Source organism: Scyliorhinus torazame, chromosome 10 (genome assembly GCF_047496885.1).
Source record: "Scyliorhinus torazame isolate Kashiwa2021f chromosome 10, sScyTor2.1, whole genome shotgun sequence".
Lineage (NCBI taxonomy): Eukaryota > Metazoa > Chordata > Chondrichthyes > Carcharhiniformes > Scyliorhinidae > Scyliorhinus > Scyliorhinus torazame.
Window position 1 is genome coordinate 193,230,112 of NC_092716.1, and position 19,636 is coordinate 193,249,747.

The 19,636-nt window shown below is 47.0% G+C and overlaps 1 protein-coding gene across 13 annotated transcripts in view; it reads right to left on the bottom strand.

Moving 5' to 3' along the window:
• Nucleotides 1–19,636, bottom strand: part of ppfibp2b (PPFIA binding protein 2b) — a 347,825-nt gene that overhangs the window by 49,305 nt on the left and 278,884 nt on the right. For 11 of the 13 annotated variants that reach the window (XM_072466213.1, XM_072466212.1, XM_072466209.1 and 8 more), the window contains 8 exons: nucleotides 19,104–19,136; nucleotides 12,828–12,889; nucleotides 12,131–12,203; nucleotides 11,088–11,194; nucleotides 10,898–10,968; nucleotides 9,298–9,358; nucleotides 8,513–8,551; nucleotides 5,806–5,974 (listed from right to left, as the gene is read on the bottom strand). In XM_072466213.1, the coding sequence (XP_072322314.1) occupies nucleotides 5,806–5,974; nucleotides 8,513–8,551; nucleotides 9,298–9,358; nucleotides 10,898–10,968; nucleotides 11,088–11,194; nucleotides 12,131–12,203; nucleotides 12,828–12,889; nucleotides 19,104–19,136 (615 nt within the window). The remainder of the gene's footprint in view (nucleotides 1–5,805; nucleotides 5,975–8,512; nucleotides 8,552–9,297; nucleotides 9,359–10,897; nucleotides 10,969–11,087; nucleotides 11,195–12,130; nucleotides 12,204–12,827; nucleotides 12,890–19,103; nucleotides 19,137–19,636) is intronic. The other 2 variants (XM_072466210.1, XM_072466211.1) reach the window with 2 other exon arrangements.

The following is a 19,636-nucleotide window of genomic DNA, read 5'->3' on the forward strand; positions in this document are numbered from 1 at the left end:
GATAGGGTAAGTTAAAAGCTCACCCACTCCAGGGCTTGAGCAACAAAGGTCAAGTCTGACACTCCAGTGCAGTGCAATACTCTCCGTACTGTCATGGTGCCAGCATTTGGATAGATGTAGCACTATCTGCCCATTTAGGTGGATGTAAAAAGACCCATGGCACCATTTTGAAGAAAAGCAGGGGAGCGAGAGGCAGGGGGTGAGGCGGAGGGCGGCTGCACCCAGGTGTGATCCAATGTCAAAAGGCGCCCTTAAAAGAAACACCCCTCCCTGCCCGAGACAGAGCAGGATGATGCGACCATCAATTCACACGAGACGAAGAGTTGAAGTGAACAGTGGTTTTAATCAGCTAGATCTGTGCCTGCCTGCGACTGCTCTGTACTGAGTGCCGCCTACAGGCTGCAGATCTATATACCTCCCCCGAGGAGGCAGAGCCATAGGCGGAGCCCACAAGGGCATCAACATAATATAATACAATGTAATGCAATACAATGGTGAATGGTAGCAGTAATACATTCACCACATTCACCCCCTGTTTTGAAGTCCAGCGGGGGTGAAGTGGGCTCACAGATCGAGTCTGTCCGGCGCCATGATCGTTCACTGCGATCGTCTGAGCACTGGTTTTGCTGCGGGCATGGGTGTTGGACTCGTCGCTGCGGGCACAGGTGTTGGGCTCGTTGACTCCGGGAGCGTGTCATCTGGAGCTTCATCACTGTAGGTCGGCGATGGGGAGAGGGGGCGGGTGTAGGCCATGTAAGGGCGGTGTTCGGTGTAGGAGGGGGTGGGTAGGCGATGGTCGCAGGGGAACCGGCGGGTGCCAGATCCCGGAGGGAGACTGTATCTTGTCGGCCATCGTGGTTCCCCACGTAGGCATACTGAGGATTGTCGTGAAGGAGCTGGACCCTCTCAACCAGGAGGTCGGACTTATGGCTCCTCACGTGTGTTCGGAGGACAGGCCTCAGCGTTGTCAGCCAGGACGGAAGCGAGACCCCGGAGGTGGATTTCCTGGGGATGACAAATAGGCGGTCATGAGAGGTCTCGCTCGTGGCTGTGCAGAGGAGCGACCTAATTGAGTGGAGTGCGTCGTGGAGGACCTCCTGCCAGCGTGAAACTGGGAGACTTCTAGACTGTAGGGCCAGAAGGACGGCCTTCCATACCGTTGCGTTCTCCCTCTCCACCTGTCCGTTTTCCCAGGGGTTGTAACTGGTAGTCCTGCTCGAGACAATGCCCTTGCCGAGCAGGTACTGATGCAGCTCATCACTCATAAACGAGGAGCCCCGGTCACTGTGGACGTAAGTGGGGAAACTGAACAGGGTGAAGATGCTATGTAGGGCCTTAATGACAGTGGCCGCGGTCATGTCGGGGCGTGGGATGGTAAAGGGGAAGCGGGAGTACTCGTCAACGACGCTAAGAAAATACATGTTGCGGTCGGTGGAGGGGAGGGGCCCTTTGAAACCGACATATTGCTCCTCGGGGCAATAGAAGTTCGGCTTGCACTCCGCGCAGACTTGGCAGTCCCTGGTCATGGCCCTGACCTCCTCGGTGGAGTAGGGCAGGCTGCGGGCCTTGATGAAGTGGAGAAGCCGGGTGACCCCCGGGTGACAGAGGTCATTGTGGATGGCCCAGAGTCAGTCATCTTGCGCGCTGCGCATGTGCCGCGGGACAGAGCATCTGGGGGCTCGTTGAGCTTCCCCAGACGATACACAACATCGTAATTATAGGTGGAGAGTTCGATTCTCCACCTCAAGATTTTATCATTCTTGATCTTGCCCCGCTGTGTGTTGTTGAACATAAAGGCTACCGATCGTTGGTCGGTGAGGAGGGTGAACCTCCTACCAGCCAGGTAGTGCCTCCAATGCCGCACAGCTTCCACAATGGCTTGAGTTCTTTTTCGACCGAGGATTGTCGAATCTCAAAGGCGTTGAGGGTTTGGGGAAAAAAAGGCCACGGGCCTGCCTGCCTGGTTAAGGGTAGCTGCCAGGGTGACATCTGACGAGTCGCTCTCCACCTGTAAGGGGATGGACTCGTCCACCGCATGCCTTGCGGCTTTGGTAATGTCTGCCTTGATGCGGCTGAAGGCCAGGCGGGCCTCAGACGTCAGGGGGAAGATGGTGGCTTTGATAAGTGGGCGGCATTTGGATAGATGGGCGGGCTTTGTCCGCATAGTTGGGGACCCACTGGGCATAGTATGAAAAGAACCCGAGGCATCTTTTCAGGGTCTTGGGGCAGTGGGGGAGGGGGAGTTGCAGGAGGGGGCGCATGCGGTCAGGGTCGGGCCCTAGGACTCTGTTTTCCACGACATAGCCGAGAAAGGTTAGTCGGATTGTGCGGAAAACGCATTTCTCCTTGTTGTAGGTGAGATTGAGGGCTTGGACGGTTTGGAGGAACTTCTGAAGGTTAGCATCGTGGTCCTGCTGATCATGGCCACAGATGGTGACGTTATCCAAGTACGGAAACATGGCCCGCAGCCCGTACTGGTCCACCATTCGGTCCATCGTTCTTTGGTAGACCCGTTGGTGATGCCAAAGGGAACCCTGAGGAAGTGGAAGAGGCGGCGGTCTGCCTCAAAGGCCTTGTAGTGGCGGTCCTCCGGGCGGATTGGGAGCTGGTGGTATGCGGACTTCAGATCTACCGTGGAGAAAACCCGGTCGTGTGCGATCTGGTTTACCATGTCTGCTATCCGGGGAAGGGGGTACACATAGAGTTGCGTGTACCAATTTATGGTCTGGCTGTAGTCTACAACCATCCGGTTCTTCTCCCCGGTCCTGACAACCACCACTTGGGCTCTCCAGGAGCTATTACTGGCCTCGATGATCCCCTCCCTCAGGAGCCACTGGACCTCTGACTTGATAAAAGTCCTTTCCTGGACACTGTACCGCCTGCTCCTGGTGGCGACGGGTTTACAGTTAGCGGTGAGGTTCGCGAAGAGCGAGGGAGAGGTGACCTTAAGGGTCGCGAGGCTACATACGGTGAGAGGGGGTAGGGGCCCGCCGAACTTCAGGGTCAGGCTCCTGAGGTTGCACTGGAAGTCCAGTCCTAACAGAAGAGGAGCGCAGAGATGGGGGAGGACATATAGTTTGAAATTGGCGTACTCGGCGCCCTGTATTGCAAGGTTCGCGACAGAGTACCCCCGGATCTGCACTGAATGTGATCCGGAAGCAAGGGAGATTGTTTGGGATCGGGGAAATCTGGAGAGAACAGCGCCTTACCGTGTCTAGGTGTACGAAGCTCTCCATGCTCCCAGAGTCAAACAGACAGGGCACTTCGTGCCCATTGAACCGGACGGTCATCATCGAGTTCCTGAGGTGCTTGGGCTGTGACTGGTCAAGGATGACAGCGCCGAGGTGCAGGTAGCCGCCGTGGTCGGAGGTAGCAGAGTGGTCCCAAGATGGCTATCCCCGCCGGTCGCACGTGTCGGGCGACGTTGAAGATGGCGGCCCCCATGAGTCGCACGTGTTGGGTAGGGTTAAAGATGGCGGCCCCCACAGATAGCACGCGGCTAATGACGCGTCTGAAGGGGGCGGTACTGGCAGGCATGCAGCCACGCTGCGGGGTCTGCGGGCCTGTGAGCCGGGCCTGCGATTTAGGAGCTTTGGATCTGGCCAGGCAGACTTTGGCAAAGTGTCCTTTCTTGCCGCAGTCGCTACAGGTCGCGTTCTGAGCCGGGCAGCGCTGCCGGAGGTGCTGGTTCTGGCCGCAGCAATAACAGGGCAGTGCCCAGGGTTGGGCAGCCAGCCACGCGACACAGGCCTGCGACACCCGCCGGTCGGGTGTCCATGAGGGAATCGCGTGGTCGGAGAGGAAAGCATTGAGGCTCTGGAAAGCTATTTCTAAGCAGATGGATAGTTTTACCGTCTCTTCCATGTCGAGGGCGCCCTTTTCGAGCAGGCGCTGTCTGACATAGTTCAACCGGACACCAGCCACATAGGTGTCCCGGATGGCGAGTTCCATATGCTGTGAGGCCGTGACGTCCTTGTAATTGCAGTTTCGAGCGAGTACACAGGTCGCATAGGTATTCCTCCAACAATTCTCCGGGGCGTTGATGACGAGTGGTGAGGAGATGCCAGGCGAACACTTCATTCACTGGCCTCACGTAGTGTGTTTCAGGATCGCGACCGCATCTGCGTACGTGGTCGCTTCCTTGATAAATACGGAGATTCAGTGGCTCACCCGGGCGTGGAGGAGACTCAGTTTCTGTGCCTCTGTGATGGCGGGAGAGGAGGAGGCGGCGAGGTAGGCCTCAAAACAGCGGAGCCAGTGCGAAAAGATTCCTTTGGCTTCAGCTGCCTGTGGGTCGGGTTCCAGTCGATCAAGTTTGTGGGCGGCTTCCACAGCGATATCTTAGCTGCTTAAATTGATGCGACCATCAATTCACACGAGACGAAGAGTTGAAGTGAACAGTGGTTTTAATCAGCTGGATCTGTGCCTGCCTGCGACTGCTCTGTACTGAGTGCCGCCTACAGGCTGCAGATCTATGTACCTCCCCCTAGGGGGTGGAGCCATAGGCGGAGCCTACAAGGACATCAACATAATATAATACAATGTAATGCAATACAATGGTGAATGGAGCAGTAATACATTCATCACACAGGATGAACTGCCAGCTTTCACCAACCCCTGAACTCCTCCCACCAGTCTCCAGATTGAGGCTGGGGAAGAATGTGGCAAGTGAAGACCTCAATTGGGGAGAGGCGAGACAAGCCACCTCAGCCCACAAAATTGTGGATAGGTCAGAGACAGGTAGGAGGACGGTAGTAAGGCCAGTGAGTAATGTTACAGGACTTCCCACCTGCAACCCCACTGGCGAGGGACAGTAAAATTCTGCCCACGCAGAGGTGTTTCTATTTGCAGGGGAGTCGGAAACTAGGGGCCATAAATACAAGATAGGCAGTATTGAATCCAGAAGAGAAATTGGGAGAAACTTCTTTACTCAGTGTGATGGGAATCTGGAACTGATGAATCACAGATGGTTGAGGTGAATCACATAGATGCACTTAAGGAGAAGTTTGATAAATGTGAGGAATAAACGGATAGAAAGATATGTGAGGGGATGAGAAGCGATGGAGACGTGAGATAGAGAAGGAAGCTCGTGTGGAACATAAAACTAACGTGGACAAGTTGGGCTGGACGTTGAATGTAATGCTGTGCAAGTCAGTTTACAATTTGTTACCATTAACCTGCAATTTATCACATGGTCAGCAGAGGGCAATTGTAGCGGCCGATAGATTTCAGAATCCTGGTCAATGAGTGCCTTACTTTTGCTGTCACTTTTCATCAGTGACACTGAATGTCCAGTGTGTGACAGCCCGACATCCAAGTAATAATAAACCCAAATCATTTTCAGGGTTCCTCCAAATCATTTTCATGATCACTTATAATTACGTTGAGCAAAAATACTGATACGTAATGCATGGGGAAGCGGGAAGGAAAGCTGCTGTTTGAGGTTGCAGAAGGAGCCAATTAGTCATCGGCCACCTTTTGCCTCCTTCCCCCATTGGCCAGCAGTTATCCCGTGGGAACAACCCAAGTGGGGGAAACATACTGAAGTGCAACAAATGTTACTGCATTTAAATTGTGCTATTCATTGTCCAATTAGTGGGACTAATTGGATATCTTAAAGTAGAACATTAATGGCACCACTGACTGATTGGGGTAACTGGTTTGTTTCAATGCTGCATAATCTATGCAATTCTCGATAGCCCGTCCAGACAGGTGGCCCAGGCACAATGGGCTGAATGATCTCCTTCTACGGTGCAAACATCTCAGGAAACATTTGTGAAGTGTATTTTACCAGGTGATACATACTCAGATTGGCAGTGGTATTCTCCAGGTCTACAGGCATCACTGGCGTTGTGCTTGGGACAGCAGTTACCATCTGCCTCTCTGGGGACTGTTCAGTGTTGTCTTTGTGCTTGGACTGTGGAAGTTTCCCTGGGAGGGTCTGGTACTTGCTGTTGCTCGAGTAAGACTTGTTCTGTCAAACAAACACAACGCGATGTCTATTAAATACTTTGAACTGTTGTGACGATGCATACAAAGCTGACTTGGTCCATCAAGGCTGCCCAACATGATGGCAGCCCCTGTGCAACACCTCCCCCTCCCCCCACGCCCCCCTCCGCCACTCCAACCATGTAAATCCCCCAGAACTGGTTTAATAAGCAAACGCTTGGCCATTAAGTGAAGAAATAGTAAACATTCTTCTGACGCCTTCAATTGGTTCAGAAAATGACACAGGCCAGGTGCTTTCTACAAAAACAATTACTTTCTATAAGATGTAATCTCTCTCCCATTCAGGAACTGCTCCTGTTCTCTCGTGATGGGGCACTGGATGCTGGAGCTCCAGAATAGTATGAGCCAGAGCTAACACTCCTGGAGTGTTCCTCACACAGGAACATTGGTTTGTCAGAACAATGATGGGAGCATTGGTTGGTCAGACAGTACCAAAGTTGTCTTGCAAGATTTCAGAACCTCCATATTTTATTGCTTGTTAAAATCAACAGATGTACAATGGGTGGCTATCCAATTCAGACCTAATTTCTCATTTAGGATTGGAGTCTTTGTTTCTGGCCCTGCAAATGAAAGCTATACAAAGCTCACGGGTTTATTTAAAAATCGAATAATTTTGCAGCAGGCATCTCTGACAGGGTTCGGATCCCTCAGTAAAATATTCAAGCGTCCCAATGCCTGTTTTAGGGGACTGTCCAGGACACCTGAAAATAATCAGGTCCCATAAAAGTGTGATCAAAACCAATGCAGACCCCACTGCTAAACTGGAACAGTATGGGTCAGTGTTGCAATCAGAGAAACTGTGTAATCCATAAATAATTCGTACCCTTCACATTTCCTCAATCACAGGGGCAATTGGTGACGGTACACAACATGCCACAGTTTTCTGCCTCATACCCTACCAACCAACTCAGGGTCCCATTTCTAACTGGGCCTCTATGTCACTTGGACAATTGGAACCTGCTTCCTGGGAAGGGAGATGTGTCAGCCACTCATCACCCAGAATCATTTCCCAAAAGCAACAGTCTAAATACAAGCTGCTATCTATCCCTCGACCAACATCACCCAAAAGAAAGAGAGATTGATTTTCTGGTCATTAAGAAATAGGAAGTTGATATACTCTAAATTGACAGCATACATTACGACAGTGATCACACTTCACTGACCGTAAAGCACGTTGGGACATTGAGAGATTGTGCAAGGCAATAGAGGAATGAGTTCTTTATAGAGTGCACCAGTTTTTACCCACTTCGAACCTCGGCATGCAACCATAAGAACCACAAAAACAGGGAGCTGAAGTAGGCCCCTACCGCCCTTCGTGCCTGCTCTGCCCTTCAATACGATCATGACTGAACTTCAAATTTAACTTCACTTTGCCAATCTCCTCATAATCTCTTGATTCTCTCAAGTATCCAAAAATCTACCAAACACAGTCTTGGATATATTCAATGATTGAGCCTTCGAAGATCTCTGGGGTTAGAGAATGCCAAAGATTCACAACCCTCTGAAATGAAGACATTTTTATTTGTCTCAGTTCTAAATGGACAATCCTTCACCTCAAGACAATGATCGCCTAATTCTCTAAACTCAAGCTATGGGAAACATCCTCTCAGCATCTAAGATGGGATCAGAATAAAGGGGTCTTAATTATGAATATTAAGGTTGCTTGGGGGAGCTTGTTATGTGTAAAACCGTCAGCTGCATTTTGTACATTACAACAGGTACATTTCAGAAAATAGTACATTATTAGATGTGCTGTGCTTTGGGACACGCTGAGGTTGTGAAAAGCACAACATAAGAGAAAGTTTTTCCTTTCCACCGCATTCTGGAACATGACTCAAATTGTCCAATGGCGGGAGTGTAGTGGTTACATTCCTGGACCAGTAATCCACAGAACATTGCTCAAAGGGTGCTATCTAATGAAAAAAGTTTCTAAGTGTCATTTGAGGTGCGTTTAACTGGGAGTTTCCCACCTGCTCTGCTTGAAATCTGTTGGATTGGCGCTAAAATCCAACCGGTTCATTAGGGGAGGGGGGGAAAGAGAGAACAAATTGACGTCCATTCCCTGGTAGGTTCTAAATATTTCTCTTCAGTCCTACACCAATCTTGTTGACTCTTACCTTCCCCCTCTAGCCTAGCAAGCTACTAATTTATGCCAAACCAATACTTGCAATTCGCAACCAAGGCCCACCACCATTATTCTAGGGCAACAAGGGTTGGCCAATAACTGGCCTTTGATAGTAAAACCCACATCCCAGGAACGAGTAAGGAAAACAGCCAGAATCGCGTTGGAAACAGTGACGCGTTTGCCGAATAGGCAGAATAATAGATTAGTGTGTTAAGACAGTCTGGTGATTTAATTGAGGAGATTGCCTCCAAGTCTGAACAGGACTCATATTCTGACAAAATACACACATGTATGGACAATGAAGTGAAAGAGTACCAAATAAATTGGCAAGTAGGAACAGGAGAGGGGAGGTCAGAGGTTAAGTAAATGAGTTAATACCTCAGATTGTGCAGGCTCTTCACTTTCCCAGACTGAGAGCTGTTGAATTGCAGGAAGGGAGAGGGGGAGGAGCATGGATCGATGGAAAAAAATTAACATTGACATCCTGTTAGTATACACGGCCAACTCTGCTACACAAAACTGGAATGCACATTGATACAATTGATAGTTGCTTTTGAATGCATTGCTGTGTATTTAATACTGAGGTGGAAGGTTTGATTCTGGGAGAAACACCTTTTAAAATGGGATGCTGCACCTGTACAGATCCCAAAGAAACAGAAACAAGGGAATGATTTGTTGAGGGAAACAAATTTCAGATTCCACCACTGTTTGTGGAAAGGCAGCTTCCCTATCTCACTCCTTGACTGGTCCAGCTCGGATTTTAAGATTATCTGTTGTGCAAGTTTCAGCTGTAGCTCAGTGGGTGGCACTCTTGCCTTGCGGAGCCAGAAGATTGTGGATACAAGTCCCACGCCAGAGACTTGAGCACCAAATCTGAGCTGAGGCTCCCAGTAAAGTGCGGAGGGATAAACTGAATGAAATGTTAAACCAAGGGTCACGCCTGCCCTTGACAATCCTGTGACACTTCTTCAAAGCACCTGCGATACTGCCTTAAAACTTCAGCTTCGCTCTATTCCAGATTAAGTCTCATGTTTCCCACCACCACTCTTCTGTGAATGCACCTAAGTTTTGTAACATCTCAGCAAAGATGGGCAGAGAGATCTAAACTCAAGACTTCGCCACAAACCCATACCAGTCTGTTATTGAATGGTTAGATCACTAACCTTCTCTGCTTGTCCACTGTTCAACTCCTCTAAACTGGCTGAGGTCTGTCGCGGTTGTATCCTGCAGGATTTTAAAAGAAACCACAATATGCAGATGGTACAAACCAATTTAGCGGGGATTAGACATACTGTGAGAGTCTAAATAAAATCCATTCACAGACTCTACTTAAACATCAAAGCCGCTCACTATGGTATAAAAGCAAAATGCTGCAGATGCTGAAAATAACAAATTGGAGATACTGAGCAGGTTAGGCAGCATCTGTGGAGAAAGAAACAAGAGTGAATGTTTCAGGTCAGATGATGACCTTTCTTCATCATCTGTGGTACCCTTACCAAGATGCATGACATTGTTTGGGGCGGGGGTGGTGATGGATTCTAGCCTCTGATGTCAAAACAGACAGTGGTCTCGTTTTCTAGAATGTTCTCAGCTGTCTGTAATCTCATCCAACTCTACAAACCTTTGAGATTTCTGCGCTCCTCCAATCCTGACCTCTCGAGCATCGCTGACTTTAACCTCTCCTCGATGCCTTCAGCTTCTTGGGCCTTGTGCTCTGGAATTCCCTCCCCAAATGTCAGCACCTCTCTTTCCCCCTTTAAGACATTCCTGTGACTGAACTTTTGGTCATTTGCCCATATATATGGTTCGGTGTCATATCTTGTTTCATATATCTGGGACAGTTTATTTTATTATGTTAAAAGGCACTGTATATGTGCAAGCTGTGTTATAAGGTTGTGTTGCTCGACTCCACTTAGGTCTGTAAGGATAGAGTCATTGTCATCAAGGCCTACAGCACAGAAAAGGCCCTTCGGCCCATCCCGTCTGCGCCACTAAACAACAACCACGTAACTATTCTAATCCTATTTTCCAGCACTTTGCCCATAGCCTTGGCATTGCAAGTACTCATCTAAGTACTGCTTAAATGGAATGAGGTAGCTGCCTCCACCACCCTTTCAGGCAGAGAGTTCCAGACTCCCACCTGGGTGAAAGCTTTTCCTCACATCCTGTCTAAAGCTCCTGCCCCTTACCTTAAATCTTATGTTCCCTGGTCATTGATCCCTCCACCAAGAAGAAAAGTTTCTTCCTGTCTACTCTATCTATGCCCCTCATAATTTTATACATCTCAAACATGTCCCCCCTCTGCTTCAAGGAAAACAGCCCCCCCAGTGTATCCAATCTCTCTTCATAGCTAAAGCTCTCCAGCCCAGACAATAGCCTGTAAATCTCCTCTGCACCCTTTCAAGTGCTATCACATCCCATTTATTGAATACAGTATTGCAAACCACAATAACATACAACCAAAACCAACCATCTAGCCTGGCAGATGCAAATTTTGGAGGTTTAATGGAAGCAGAGATGTTTTCAGCACAGAAAAGACGGTGGTCATTCTGCTCATTCCATCCGTGATTTTTTTGTTGAGCAATCCAAAGCTAATCTCGCTCCTTCACTCTCTCCCCTCCCCCCCCCCCCCCCCCCCCCGCCCCCACCCCATCACCACATTCCCCCTCTTCCCCGTATCTGCTGCAAATACCCATCCACTCCTCCCTGGAGGCTTGCAGCTATCTCTGCCTCAACATTGCTTTTACATTTGAATTTTCTTACCTCATTTCAAACTCAACTGGTGTGAGGTGAGGTCCCCCAGGGGATGAGGGGGCGTCAGGCGAGGCCTGTATCTAAAAACACAGGAGAAGATTTCAAAAGGTTGAGTTCATGAAATGAAGAGTAAGTTTATATATTTAGTTATTAATCTGCTTAATTGGCACCCTTTAAAAGGCAACATTAGAATTGTTACCTCTGGTCTCATTACTTCGGAGTGAGCAATTGTAGTGGGGGTTGCAACCATTGAGCAACTGCTTAACTCTTCCTCACTGCTCCCCATTAGCATCCTTTCCGAAGGCCCTGAAACAAAATGTCATTAGGTCGTTTGCCATCCGTTTCCTCAGCTGTGTTAAGACATGATCAACTTCAGTATCCATACAAATATTTTTGAGATGAGACTGCCTCACTTTGCACATCAGTGTCGCACTTTGTTTTTTATTAATTCTCTGGATATGGGTATCCCTGGCCAAGGGCAGCATTTAATACCCATCGTACCTTCCCCTTTAAAAGGTGGCGAAGGGGATGTCTTGAACTGCTGCAATCACTGTCGTGAAGGTACTCTTGCAATTCAATTCTATGCAATGGTCTTTGTGCAGCTGTCGAGGCCACTTTGGAGGTAATTAGAAGCCAGCCATATTCGTGTGGGACTGGTTTAAGACAGCAGGTTTCTTTCGCTACAGGATACGAGTGAATAAGTTGGGCTTTTATGACAATCTAACAGCTCCATAGTCACTTTTATTCTTGGGGACCTCTCTGTACATTCAGAGGCCCCTCCATAAACTATAACACACTCTTAGGGGTTCCTCATAATTACGAACAATACAACTGTTGGAGGACCAGTGCTCCATGTCGCTTATGTGGGGGAGGCCTGACATAATTAAAGTGTCCTCAGGCACATAATAGGCTAGCTTCCATGCAATCAAGATCAACCAACCAGAGGCCAGCAGCCCTCCATGGCTGGCAGTGTCCCTGGAAGAGTGGCTGTAATGTTCCAAGACCCCGCCTGAGGGTTGCCACTCCTCACTGGAGTCTGGAAGACAAGGGGGTCGGAAGCACGTGCAGAAGGGGTGATGTTTCATCCCCCCCCACCTCCCCGTCCCGCCACCATCACCAATACCAGGTACCGTGCTTCAGAATCTGTCTATATAACCACTGGGCCAAAGTAATTGGGAAATAAAAAACAATCTCAACTATCTGAACTTGGATGAAAGAAAAACGTTGATGCATTTTCCTTACCTTGAGCCATTATCAGCTGCTTCATCGTTTTGCACGTGGTCAACAGGCGACTCAACTCTTCTATCCGATGGTCCTGTCATCGAATAAAAGTATCACTGAAATGGCGGGAGACTCCGAAACAGAAGGAAGGCTTGCAATTCCGTTATAGCGCTTTTTCACTACCTCTGGGCACCGCAAAGCTCCTTACAACCAGTGAAGTCTTTTGAAGTGTCACTGATGTAATTTCGGAAACACTGCAACCAATTCACATAAAACAAGCGCCCACAAACAGCAGTGAGGTAAACGACCAGGTAATCTATTTTGTTCTTAAAGTATTGGATGAAAAGTAACTATGGACCAGAACCTTTCCTGCTCCAGTGCCACGGGACCTTTTTATCCACCTGAGGTGGGCAAACTGGATCTTGGCTCAACACCTTATTTGAAAAAAAGAGTACCTCCAATTGCGCATCACTCTCTGAGCTCTGCTTTTGCAATGTCAGTCCGGATTATTAGGTTTCAGGAGTGGGGCTTGAAGCTACAACTTTCTAACTTAGAGGCAAGTCACTCACTGACCACACTTGAACAAGGGCAAAATCTTAAAAATACAGCTAGGCACAAAAATCAAGAAACATTTGATTGCACATTGTGATGCGGGAAAGAGTGGAAAGTTGAAAGAAGGTAGAGGAATGGGTGAACATGCATGGACATTATTCGTTACCTTTTCTTCATTTGCAGCCAGCAACGAGTCCAATCCGATCTTTAGCCTTTGCACCTCTTGGTCTACAACAGATTCAATTAAATAATCAATTGTTTTGGACACTTATCACCCCCACTCGCCAATTCTTTGAAACCCAAAGAAAAATCACTTTTGTTAAAGCAAACACAAAACAATTACTTGAATTTGCAAAAACATGTATATCGCAGAATGGAAACATGACGTTCTGAAACATTTAACACCACTACAATGCCTTAGTGCACAGAAACATGGCGGTATTAATGAGTTAGAGCTAGCAATAGTCAATGGAGCAGTCAAGCATCACACATTGTCGTGAGAAGGACTATGTTAATGAGAGTGTGGAAATAAAATAGGCTGATGAAAATGGAAGATGACAGCTAGTCTCAATAAACAATGTCTAACAGATGATATCCAATAATGGACTGACTTCAACATGCAAATCAAACAGATTCTGCTGGGAGCTGAACAGATGAACTGATAAGTCAACAAAAGAGGTTTTATGAGTTGAGCTTAGAAATAAAAAAAGGGGCAGTCACACTAGTGGGAGTATACTACAGACCCCAAATAGTGAAAGGGAGATAGCAGATCAAATATGTCGGCAAATTTCTGCCTGTAAGAACAAGAGACATTAACTACCCCAATATCAACTAGCATTCAAACAACATAAGGGGCACTGAGGGAGAAATATTCGAGCAGTGTATCCGGGAAATTCTTTTCAACCAATTAATGACAAATCCAATGAGAGGAAATGCGATTCTAGACCTAGTCTTGGGGGACGAAGAAGGGCAAGTGGGTGAAGTGACAAATGGCGACCATATCAGGGATATCAATCACAATTCAATTAGATTTAGTATTACCATGGAAAAGGACAGAGATAAAGCAGGAGTAAAGTTTTGAACTGGGGAAAGACAAAGTTTGCACGAATGAGAAAGGACTTGGCCCAAGTGCCCCCCCCCCAACCCCCGGTTGTCTCAAGGAATACAGAGGAAATAAAGCATACAATAGGCACAAAGAACTAAGCACTGCAGATATCCGAGACGAATATAGGAAGTGCAGGGACAAAGTAAAAAAGAAAATAAGGAAATCGAAGAGAGGGCATGAAAAAAGATTAGCAAGTAAAGTTAAAGACAACCCAAAGATGTTTCATGAATATATTAATGGTTAAACGTTAGTTAAGGAAAAAATGGGCCCTATCAGAGATGAAGAAGGGCACTGGTGTAGGTGCAGAGATGCAGAGGTTGTGGGAAGGGTTTTAAATGAATATTTTGTCACTGTGTTTACAAAGGAAAGGGGTGATGCATTTTACAATTTTATTCTAAACAGTTCCCACACCCATGCTCCTGTGGAAGGTGGCTAGCCCTCCCTCAACATTCCATCACCCTGTCCTCTAGAAAGAAATAGTTGGGCCACAATTAAAGTGTGAAGTTTTGGAAACACAATTATAGCGAGAACATTCAAGTTGCTGAGTGTGTGTGTGTGCACGCGCCAGGATGACCCCCGAGTTAGGAACCTATAGCTATGAGGAGAAGCCAGAGATACCAGGAGCACTTCTGTTGAACCAGAGGACGCTAAGGAGAGTTTTTCAAATAATACAAAAAGTGTTTCAATAAGATGAATATGGAAAGGCTGTTTCCTGTGGCTAAGGAGTCAGCAATGTGAGGCCATCAGTTTTAAATTATCAAAGCGTGTGGGAGGTGAAGGGTTGGAATAAATTGCTTGACGTGGAAGGCTGTAGGAGTATGGAATCCTTCAGGAAAGGAAGTGGTTGAGGCAGAGACCATTGCACATCTAAAGAGAAATTTGGAATATATTGGAAGCAGAATTCTGGGTTATGGAAAGAAAATGGAGAATGGGATTAGTTTGGAATAGGCGGCACAGTGGCACAGCAGTTAGCACTGCTGCCTCACAGCACTGAGGGGCCGGGTTCGATCCCCGGGTCACTGTCTGTGTGGGGTTTGCACATTCTCCCCGTGTCTGCGTGGGTCTCACCCCACAACCCAAAGATGTGCAGGCTAGGTGGAGTGGCCATGCTAAATTGCCCCTTAGTTGGAAAAATATAATTGGATACCCTAAATTTATTTTTTAAAAAGAACCAACATGAATACAATGAGTCCGACTGCCCTTCTTTTATATTGAAAACCTGTGTTGTTCTATAGTTCTATGTGCCTTGGTGGGGTGGAGCTTGAAATGATAGAGACTAATGAACCACAGGCCAGCATCTATTTTGCCACTTGTTAGATAGACACTGAAAAACGATGGAACAAAATGAAATTGATTCATTCACCATTATAATATTTTCCAAACACAAATGTGTCATCCCAGCTAGGTCCATCGTTTTCTGTGCCTGATTCTCCCTGACTCGTGTAAAAAAAAACACAAATGGCTGTTGAATTGCACGCGTGCTGATTTTTAGAAGCTGCCCACAGAATTAAACTATATTAGCAGAGAACAGATGAGTGAACCCCTTATCCTGGGGAAAATCAAACTCATTATTGGACCCTTCGGAACGACTTACAGTTTGATAGTGGACACCAACTGTTTGCAGGCACAGTGCTGCAAAGCAAAATAGGGTTCTGGAGGAGGCCATTCAACCCCAAGCTTGATCCACCATTTAATTAGACCATGGCTGATGTGTGACTTATCTCCTTTTGGGGGGGGGGGGGGGGGGGGGAGGGGGGAGGAGGAAGAGACGAGAGAGAGAGAGAGAGAGAGAGAGAGAGAAATTGAGATTTCCACTACCTTTTGTGGGAGGTGCCCTGGAAGATCTGGCACTAAACTGACAACACCCCTTGGAATGGCTGCATTTGTTTCATGAGGTTTGTATTTTCCCACGTTTGGAACTTTTCAGTTGTTTAGAATAATAAAGGGATTTAATTGATTAGAAAGAGAGGAACTGTATAGGGGTGGGGTTCCAGAACAAATGGATAGAATCTTAAAATTAGAGCTAGGCTCTAGGGCGGCACGGTGGAATTGGGGCGGCAGTGGTTAGCACTGCGGCCTCAGTGCCAGGGACCCGGGTTCAATTCTGACCTTGGTGATTGTTTGTGTGGAGTTGGCACTTTCTCTGCGTGGGTTTCCTCCGGGTGCTCTGGTTTCCTTTCACAGTCCAAAGATGTGCAGGTTAGGTTGTGTTATGGGGATAGGGAGCATGCCCAGATAGAATGCTCTTTCTTTTTTTAAAAATAAATTTTGTGTACCCAATTAATTTTTTCAAATTAAGGGGCAATTTAACGTGGCCAATCCACCTACCCTGCACATCTTTGGGTTGTGGGGGTGAAACCCACGCAAACACTGGGAGAATGTGCAAACTCCCCACGGACAGTGACCCAGAGCCGGGATCGAACCTGGCACCTCAGCGCTGCGAGGCTGCAGGGCTAACCCACTGCGCCACCGTGCTGCCCCTTAGAATGTTCTTTCAAGAGGGTCGGTGCAGACTTGATAGGATGAATAGCCTCCTTCTGCACTGTGGCAATTCTAGACTGTTGAGGAAGCACTTCCATCACACAAAATGTAGTGGAAATGTGGAATTCTCTTCCCCAAAATTCTGTGGATGTAGGGGATATATTGGGGTTTTCGGGATTGATATTGAGAGATAGCTCCATAAGCCACCTAGGGTCCAGGGTGCAGATCGATCTTGATCTGACTGAATTACAGAACAGCATCTTGTGACAGGAGGGCCTTCTCTTACCCTTAGTGAATTGGCATTCACATGTTAAAAAAAAGTGTACTTATTCCATTGCACATGCAAGATTCTGATGAGTGGCCAATGATCCATTGTGAGTAGCAGCAGTATCCATGGAGTAGCAGCAGTATCCATGGAAACTGACCAGTAGAAATAGAACTGCCTGCTAGGGCAGCCACTATTTGAGATTTGTGGGAGGAGCTCATTTTTAAAGGAATCATAGAATTTACAGTGCAGAAGGAGGCCATTTGGCCCATCTTTGAAAAAATTCATACTTCAGACCACTACTATGTGGTGAGGTGTGAAAATTAAACTCAGGTTCTTCACAATCTTTGACTGTACACAGTCTTGTTGGGAATTTCTTTCGCCAAGTTGAGTTGGACGGCAGGGAAGTGAGGAGTTGCTTAACTGGGAATCAGTGTAGGTCAATGAGTCTAGGTGATAAATTAACAAGAGTTTATGCAGGTAACGAGGTAGACCACAGTTTTGCTCGACTGAAGACAAGTTTTGGCCTCTCTGCTTCCATGACCACAAAAGTCTCCTCCTTCCATCATTTAACTTTAATCCTACTCTCAGCTACTGTCACAACCCAGATTGCGACAGAACTGTGGAACATTCCAGAAACAGAAACCATCCATTTGGTTCTAGCCTGTGCGCTGCAGTCAATCACCACAGGCCCAACTAGTCTAACTGCTCGCAACCCTTAATATTCCTCTTCTTAAAACAATATTATTAGATAGATGGTTGAAAAACATTTCAGTGACTCTGCCTCCACATTGTGGCTAAGAGTGACACAATAAATGCTGGACTGGCTAGGCCAATGTTGCACATATCACACAAAATTAACAAATTAAAACAAAATTCCAATATTGCACAAGGTAACTGAACAGTCAAATTCTTTTATTGGAACTCGGAAACTTCTACTCATGTTTAACTAGCTACACGGGGTTCTGTGTGCTTGAATTTAGACCCCTTGTTTTTATGTGTTATGTTTGCATTTATTCTTAGATTGTGGGCATCGTGATAAAGATGACATTTATTGTGTTTACATAGGACTACATAGAATATACAGCACAGAAAAAGGCTATTTGACCCAAACAGTCCATGCCAACATGTGCTCATTTAGAGCATCTTTTTTCCACCTAACTCAATGGGCATAATCTTCCATTCTCATGTACTTCTTGTGGTTGTCTGGCTTCCTCTTAAATGCATCTATACAATTCACCTCTAACTTCCCTGTGTGGTAGGTGTAAATTCCACATACTCACCATTCTCTGGGTAAAGATATTTCTTCTGAATTGTCTATTGGATTTCTTGGTGACCATCTTATATAATAATGCCCATTAGTTTTTGCTCTTCTCCATAAGTGGAAGTCTCTCTTTCAGCATCTAACACTATTGAAATCTCTCCATTTTAAATATCTCTTAAGTCAACCCTCAGTCTTTTCTTTTCTGAAGGAAAGGGACCCAGCCTGTTCACTCTCTCCTCTAGGTATATCCCCACATTCCTGGTATCATCCTGGTAAATTACCCATCTCAAAATATCCTGAACAAATGGTGATGATGTGGTGTGTTTAGTGCAACTGTGTCTTTTGCTAGGTCACTTCAGAGGGAAATTAAAAATCAACCAGGTTGATGTGTGAATGGAGTCACATATTGACCCAGATTGGGTAAGGATGGGCGGTATCCTTCCCTAATAGGACATCAATGAACCATTTGGGTTTTTGCGACAATCCAACAGCTTCCTCGTCACTTTTACTAAAGTCAGCTTTTTATTTCCAGATTTTATTTTTCAATCTCAATTCAAATTCTTAAACTACCACAATGGGATTATTAGTCCAGACCTTTGTAACAATCACTGCACGATTGTAATTCTGAAGCAACCAGGTTATGTTTCTTTAGATGGGTTTAAAGAAGTGACCTTGATGATGTTAGTCCGCTGACTTGCTTGATGAAACTCCACATGTAAACAGCAAATTGTAAAGCAGCTTCAGGCCAATAAAGCTTACAGTAAAATATTGCCATGCATTTGCCATGCAATCACCACTGCCGGTGCGGACCCCTCCACATCCCACAACACCCCTCCATCAGCCTCCCCACCCAACACTACCCAAATCCAACACTCCACACTCTTAACCTCCCATCTCCACCCCCAGCCTTCCCTCCATCACTTCGCCCCCAACCTTCCCTCCCCATACCATCTCAACACCCCGCCCCCAATTTCCTCTACCACCCCTCCCACAACACCTCTCCATCTCCAACTCTGCACCTGCCCAATACTTCTCCCCCAACCTCCAAATCTCCACCCATCCCCACTCCCATAACACTCCCAAACTCCCCACCCAACAAATCCCCTCCTGACAACACCCCACCCTCAATCTCCCTTCCACACCATGACATCCTATCCCCAAACTTCGCATCCCCACCCAGCACCTCCACATCCCCAACTCCCCACCTCCACATCCCAATATCCCACCACTCACAAAGACATCATTCAATCCCGCCAAACATCCCCACCCAAACCTCCATACCCCCACCTACCCTTTAATTCCTCACAAAGAGAAGGTGAAAGCTTACGTTTTTCCTTGAGCCTTCTCCTATACATGTCCTCTATGATGCCACAGGTGAACAGTGTAAGAGAAGATCAGAGTGGGCAAAAAGCAAAGATTAGAAGTAGAAACCACAAATAGAGAAAATTAACCCAGAAGATCCCACGACCACGTGCTGCTAGTGGAGAGATGGTCAGGTCCTCGCTGAGAGGGTCCCCCTCAGGAAATCCCCAGCATGTGGCCTGCCATTTTCTCCCCCTAAGGACACTCCCCGAATGACCTGCTCCACAATGGCAGCTCCTGGTTCCAGAATCACCCCACAGCACCTTGAAAGGGACTGCTTCATTTGTTTTATTACTGTTCCAGTCAATAACAGGATCTGCAATTTAAAAATCAACTTTGCCAATTCATTAACAACAGCAGAAGTTTCTAAAATACTTCAAATAATTCTGCACTTATTACCTTAGGTTGTGCATTCTTCCCGCAGGTCTGTGTTATATATACTTGTCAACAGATAGGCAAGCAGAATCTGCGGGCTAAGGTATCAGGCGATATGCAGCA